We start from the raw sequence: 6,574 nt of genomic DNA on the forward strand, positions 1-6,574 counted from the left end.
CATCATGACGATGCACACGGCCTTTTATTAATAAAAAGATCCAACAAGATTGTTTACAGTTCACACATGCTCAATGATTGATACAAGAATCAACCATCGAAAAAAGGACATACTACGACTACCATTCAACATAGTCTTCTAGTATGCCGCCAACCGTACGCAGCACAAGATATCCTGAGCTACCATCAGGAGACATGTGCATCCAGAAACCATGGTATCCCGCAATCCCTCCGGGAAAAGTAGAGCCCAAAACTGGACCCAATGGGAGACCATGTGAATAACCTGCAAGAAATGAAAAGAGACTTTTTTGTTAAAAATTATATCATTTCTGACCCTCCAAATAGACAAACATAAGGCAGAAACCCCAATCCGGATAAACGCCTTAGATTTTCTATCTACTCCTTTAAGCCAGTTACCAAACATATTGGTAATATCGGTAAACATACCAGTCGTTGAGATGACTGGGCGCGACTCGCTCGGCCGACCGAGCACGAGCGACGAGTCAGGACTAAGTAGACAATGGTGGGGCGGCGTGGCCTCCAGCAGAGATCGACGGCGAACGGCGAACGGCGGCCGCTGGAGGGACTCGAGAGGTCAGCAGGAGGCCTCAAGCACGGGGCCTGGCATTTCCTCAGCGGCCAGGTTCACTGAATCAATCGATGCTGAGGCCCGGGTTCACCCCTTTTCCAAAAAAAAAAAATCTCAAGCATAGGACCTAATCGGCAAATCACGTACATAACCTCTTCTAGTATCTGCGATCGTAGAATGCACTTGGCAACTCGATCTACTACATACTCCCAAACATCTTGGATCGTCACACCCATGTCTGGAAACTATGCCTAGGGGCAGTTTCAGTAGCAGGAATACACCTATAGTTTTCAGAGGAAAACCACTAGTGTTGCATTGCATACCCTCAGTCCCCAGCAAAGCCACCTGATTACTCATCAGCAATTAGATTACTCCGCAGGAGTACTCCGCAGCGCAATGACCAACCGTCCGGAAAGAGGCAATGCCATACTCTTTTCCACCATAAAGTTATTCATCATACGGAGTATTCGATTTTATTATCAATCGGCCAATCAAAGAGAATTGACCCTTATCCGCTATTAATTCCACGCAACCAATCCTAGTTTGTCCACATTAACTTAGGCAACCAAACTCGAACCACCAATAACAACACGACTCAATCTCGAAGTCACCTAGCTGTACGTCCCAAATCACACTTGTGCAGGTCAACAGAGATATACTACTTGCTTTACAAGTGTTTCACACAAAATACTACTATAATACAGCTGAAAATTGCAAAAGAAGCCACGATTACAAAAAGTTGGTGAGCAAGAAAAAATATTCCCTATCTACTGATCCATTCATGGAGTACCAAAAAAGTTGATCATGTCCTCTGCATTCTTGCACACGCAAATGGAAAGAGTGCGAACTTCTTTTCACAGAAACTGCATCTTAACAAGCAACAGATCATGGAATATTGCTAGAAACACACAGGTGACATGACATCTACAAATAAACTAAATTTGTAAGTTCTATCATTGAAATTGCTTTTCAGATTTGATGGGTCAACCCGATACTAAAACAAATTGAACCTATTCACCCGTCAGTGCTCACGTCAAGCTGCCTAGCTACTCCAACTAAGCTAGTCATAGCAACTTTTAAAGCATTTAGCAACACTGGACAGCTCAAGGGCCAGATCTGAAGTTTCAACACGCTTTGGCAACAACCAGGAGAAAGTACTCGAGATACCTCGAATTTACAATAAATCAATATAATCTGTATGAACTTAAAGTTTCCCTACAACAAACTGCTTTCAAGGGCTCCTATTATATATAGACACAGCCCTACATAGGAGTGTGAGAAGCATTCACTTCCCATCACACAACAGTCGCTACAATCTCAGTAATTACAAGTTTACAACACCCATTCCTGCAGCTCAAGATCTTCACAAAGAAAAGAAAACTGTAACGACAAAGCATGCACAAGAGGCCTTCTTTGTCTTCTGTACTGTGCTTCATCACTTCCTTAATTGTCCTCCTCTTATAATCTCCACCCTTCTCACACATTTTCTTTCTAAATAACTTTGGTATCCCATTGTCACGGCCTATTGGGATTATAAATCTATAATCCATGTATATGTGTGCTTTCCAGTAGAAAACAAGAGTAGTCGTTCGCGGCTTTACCAAATTGTTCCCTGCCGAAAATCACCATGATAGAGCCAACGTTTCCTGGCACTTGGTTCCCTTGGGCTTCCACGTGGTCCGGGCCTTCACTATGATAGGTCCTGATTCCAGTCTCAGCAGATGCTCACAGTGCAAAGTTGTTTCTCCGGACTCGTTGGTGCAATCTGTGTACACGGTAGTGTGCGACTCCAGGACATTGTCTCGGCCACACTCCCTTTTGTAATCCAGGACCATGCCCGCCAGTTCATGATTCTCCAGAATGGACATTGGCGCACTCTAAGAGGAAAAGAAATTGGGTTAACATTCAAGTTCTGCACATGTAGCAATATTTTCTTACAATGTACTGACAAAATGTCAATTCTCCTTATTTATTTTTGGCTATTTTTTGATTCACTGCCTGGGGTTGCAGGCCATTTAACAATTAATTACTCTGTTTTTTCTGAAATTTGCATTCACATGACACATGGCATATTATCAATCAGACACTTAACCATTATGTTTATGCACTAGTTCTTTGATCTAAAAAAAAAAGAACGAATGATATACAGACAAGTAGCATAGAAGAATTCAAGTCAGGATCTTTTAGGAAAGTGACACAAGTGAGCAACATGGTTAGGTAACTAGGTGACCAACCTAACATAGTTAAATTTGCCAGAAAATACATTTCTTGTCCAAGTTGTGCAAGACAGACAACTTGCAACTTATACTTTGAAAGGCATGAGTGTTGACTAATATTATTTGCTTACATCAGGAATTTGTAGGTGTACAAGCTTTTAGTAGCGTAGGCACGCTAGATTTTGGGATATTTGGCCAGGTGTTATCTCATATTTTGGTACAGTAAAGTCTAACCATGGTTAAAAGGCATGACTTTGAGCCCCTTAAGTGCCTAGAGTTCTAGTGCTTTTTAACTTCTTGAAACAGTTGGCTCCTAAAGTCTAGTGCCTTTTAACTTCTAGAAACAGTTTGCTACTAAAGCTTCTGGAAGTAAAAAATTTGAGTCTCAGCGATCAATAAAGATGCACAAAAAAGGGAACTTTGTCTTTTACCTCAAGTATCCAGCCAATATATTTAACATTATTGACATGCTGATTGATATCAAGGTCAGCCCACCGAGGCTGCATTATGTATGACAAAAGGCAAAGTATGTAAGACAACTAGCCATGTAGAATAGGCTTGCAATATTGTATGAGCATGGACAACTTACAGTCAGGCCTGTCCGGACATATTTGGCTGAGGTAGCACGGTCATGTTCTGGCAATTTAGGAAGTTTTCGGTTATCTTCATCTTCAATAGCAGCATGCTCAAAGAAGTATGGCTCTATCTCAGTCCGCACTTCATCAGGAATTCTCGCAAGCTTTCTAGTAAGCTTGTTCATCATAACCCATTTACTGCAAGTTTAAATAAAATTAGAATTGTTGAAATTGCGATGTTGTGAACAATGGAGCACAAGAAAAACAAATCAACCGAGCATTAGCTAATGCTAGAAGGATGCGTGATTGCTTCTGTCTATGAGAGTGACTAAAATTTGAACCTTGTAGCCTTCATTACTGTATGGCCCGTCAAAGAATCGCGTATATGCCAATCTCGACGCATTCCGTTTTTACCATGAGGACCAACCCAAGTATTCACCTCGACGGTGTCACCCCTGCAGAACAACGAAAACCAGATTAAAACAACAGAAAAGCAGCCCCTTTATGCAACACGCAACTTTCAGCTAACTAATTGAAACCTTTTTAAAATATGTCAGTAAATGCAACACATGACATTAAGAGAATCAAAGAAGGCGTCTCTGGATCAGTTGCTGAAAGCCTGCTACCTGCACACACAGTGACGGATGGCAATTGCTGACCTAATAATTGTTGAGATAAAGTAGACTATTATGGAGCATCACTTTCACATTTATTTGTTAAACAACTCGAAAACTCCCCTTAACTGAACTGACTGTTCCAAGAATGTTGTAAAGCATACGCTCTTTACTAAGTACTGCAGCAATATACTAGCTAGCACCATGGTACGAAAGAAGAGAGAACTAGCTGGAATCAACTATACATACATATCGAAAACTTTTTTTTGTAAGCGATCCATGCCCAAAAACTGTTGGTTTGTACGGAAGAGTAAACACACAATTTCAAAAGCAGCAACATATACTGAGATTCAAGCTCAAGTAATACAACAAAACAAAAGGAAAGAAAAAGCAAGTCTGCGAAATATACCAGCACGGATAACGCTCGACGATGGCCTGCATTTGACTGACAACCCAGAACAAGTTTCGTTTACTCATCTCCGGTGTCGAACCAAAGCCATCTCCTAGCAGCCCGGCGCCCTTCACATGATTGAGTGCAGTTTCCTGAATCAAAACCAAAACAAAGAAACCGTGAGTGGTCCACTACCCGAACAGAAGAATCTCGTACTCCGTAGATGCCTGAAAAAAAGTTGAGCAGCGGGCAGCTCACCTGCAGGTGGTTCATGAGCGCCTCGATGGAGGCCGTCCTGTCGGCCCCGATCTCGTATGACCGGATGGAGAAGTTCTGCCTGAACATGAATCCGTCGTGGATGATCCTGCCGAAGCCGAAGGTGTCGACGAGCATGTCGGGCCGCTTGGGCTTCCAGTCGATGAGCGTCCACTGCTTCTCGGCGGCGAGGAAGATGGTGGTGATGGCGGCCAGGAGCATGCTCCAGTCGGGCAGCTGGTTGTAGAACGTCCTGGGCGCCGCCGACGAGGAGGAGGAGGAGGGGGACGCGGCGGGCTCGTGCTCCAGCGCGGACTTGCCGCCGTTCACCTTGGGCACCGCGGCGTGCGCGCGCGTCCTGGCGGCTCGCACGGCGGAGGAGGACGCCGAGGCCGGCTTCGCGGCGGTGATGCCGCGGACGTCCAGGCTGTCCGGGCGCTCGCCGAGGGCGTTCTTTGGCGCGGGCGGCGGCGCCGGCGGCCCCGGGAAGAAGGCCGAGGCCGCGATGGACCCGGCCATGGGAAGCAGAGCGCGGGGCGCGGACTAGAATCTCAGGTCCGAAACAATGATCCCAACCTGAATTTCGCACGAGAAAAACATCAGCATCAACGGAAACAGCATGGTAATGAAAAGGAACGAAACGTGTTTAATCTTAGCAGCAACGGAGGGAAAAGCTAGCACAGTGCGGAGACGCCATGGAAAGTGGCGAGAGGAGCTCAGGAGGAGCTGCCGAGAGTCAAGGCGAGCCGCACAAATAGTGTGGAATAAGCGAGCGGCACACCCAAATCCCGCGCGCGGCGGAACAAGGCTCCCCTGAACTCGACTCCGCCGAGCGCAAGGATCCTAAATTCCCGCGATTCCCAGGCATCGCCCAGAAATAGCCGCGCCGGCCGGACCGACAGGCTCGCCACACGCCCACACGACCAAGAAACTTCCCGCTATAAAACCAGGCAATATGCACGCGGAGCAAACGAACGAATGCGGCGGAGGCGAAGCGGCTAACCTTTTCAGGGAGGAGGAGTCGGCGGCGTCGGCGGCGGCTCACGGCCGTGCCGTTGGCAGTTGGCGCCGAGCAGCGGAAGGTGGTTCGCGTTTTGGCGGCTTCGGATTCGGGCGGGGCGCGGGGCCGGGGAAAGAAGCCTTTTTTCTCCGCTGTCACGACGCACAACTCACAGGGGGCTGCGTTGGCCACCGCTGATTTTAAAAGAGAAGAACCAGGCGAGCTGGATGACCGTTCTGCCCCTGCCGGAGCCCCAGAGTGTGGAAGACGGATAGGATGGAGAGAGAGGAATACGAGACGGCGATGTGATCCTACCTGACCGACGACTCGTCAGTAAACGCTCTCTCTTGTACGGTTGCGGTGGGCACGCGGCAGAAACGTGGGGAAATACAAGCGACTCAGCGAGTGATGGTCTCGTAGATAGCATGTGGCGCCACCGGAACCATCGGATTAAATATTTATGATGGAACTTATATGCACTAGGGAGTGTGTTCTGGAATTCAGGGAGAGCATATATTAATCAACAGTGTGGCCAGTTACCCTATGATAATTTGATTTGTTCCGACGTTGAGTAGGAACCTAACTTTAGCAACATTTTGCCTCATCGTGTAACTTTCTTTTAAAAGTATTAATTTTTATTAATACAAGTCACTTTAAAAAGCTTGATCCAATGAAAAGGGGTAGATTTGATTCAGACGTATATCCCTCCAACCAGTTTTTTAGTGTTGCTCCAGTAAAAAAAAAAGGTTCCATATTGCTGATTATTCCCAAAAAAAATGCCCCTTAAACGAAACTTTAGGTCTTTCTGGCATATTTTTAAGTAAGCGCAGCCACTACTAACTAAAAGAAGAAGAAGAAAAAAAAGATGATTGTAAACTTCGGATGAGGTTTTACAAAAAGAAAGGGACGGCTTGGTGATGTTTTTCTAGGGTTTA

General features: G+C 45.8%; 1 protein-coding gene across 1 annotated transcript; it reads right to left on the bottom strand.

Annotated features, from left to right (window-relative positions):
* Positions 1-1,752: 1,752 nt before the first annotated feature.
* LOC124695069 (palmitoyl-acyl carrier protein thioesterase, chloroplastic-like) lies at positions 1,753-5,173 on the bottom strand. Its single transcript, XM_047227963.1, has 6 exons — positions 4,643-5,173; positions 4,403-4,536; positions 3,721-3,834; positions 3,394-3,577; positions 3,236-3,304; positions 1,753-2,465 (listed from the first exon to the last, which is right to left on the bottom strand). Exons 1-6 carry the CDS (start codon positions 5,156-5,158, stop codon positions 2,211-2,213), a joined length of 1,272 nt encoding a protein of 423 aa, XP_047083919.1. The 5' UTR covers positions 5,159-5,173; the 3' UTR covers positions 1,753-2,210.
* Between the last annotated feature and the right edge of the window lie 1,401 nt (positions 5,174-6,574).

Source organism: Lolium rigidum, chromosome 1, assembly GCF_022539505.1.
Source record: "Lolium rigidum isolate FL_2022 chromosome 1, APGP_CSIRO_Lrig_0.1, whole genome shotgun sequence".
Lineage (NCBI taxonomy): Eukaryota > Viridiplantae > Streptophyta > Magnoliopsida > Poales > Poaceae > Lolium > Lolium rigidum.

Bases quoted from the DNA above. Each gene is read 5' to 3' on its own strand.
- LOC124695069 (XM_047227963.1), bottom strand. From the start codon at position 5,158: ATGGCCGGGTCCATCGCGGCCTCGGCCTTCTTCCCGGGGCCGCCGGCG. The intron at 3,305-3,393 runs GTAAGTTGTCCA...TACATAATGCAG, and splicing joins ATGTCCGGACAGGCCTGACT to CCTCGGTGGGCTGACCTTGA. The intron at 2,466-3,235 runs GTAAAAGACAAA...TTTTCCTCTTAG, and splicing joins ATATTGGCTGGATACTTGAG to AGTGCGCCAATGTCCATTCT.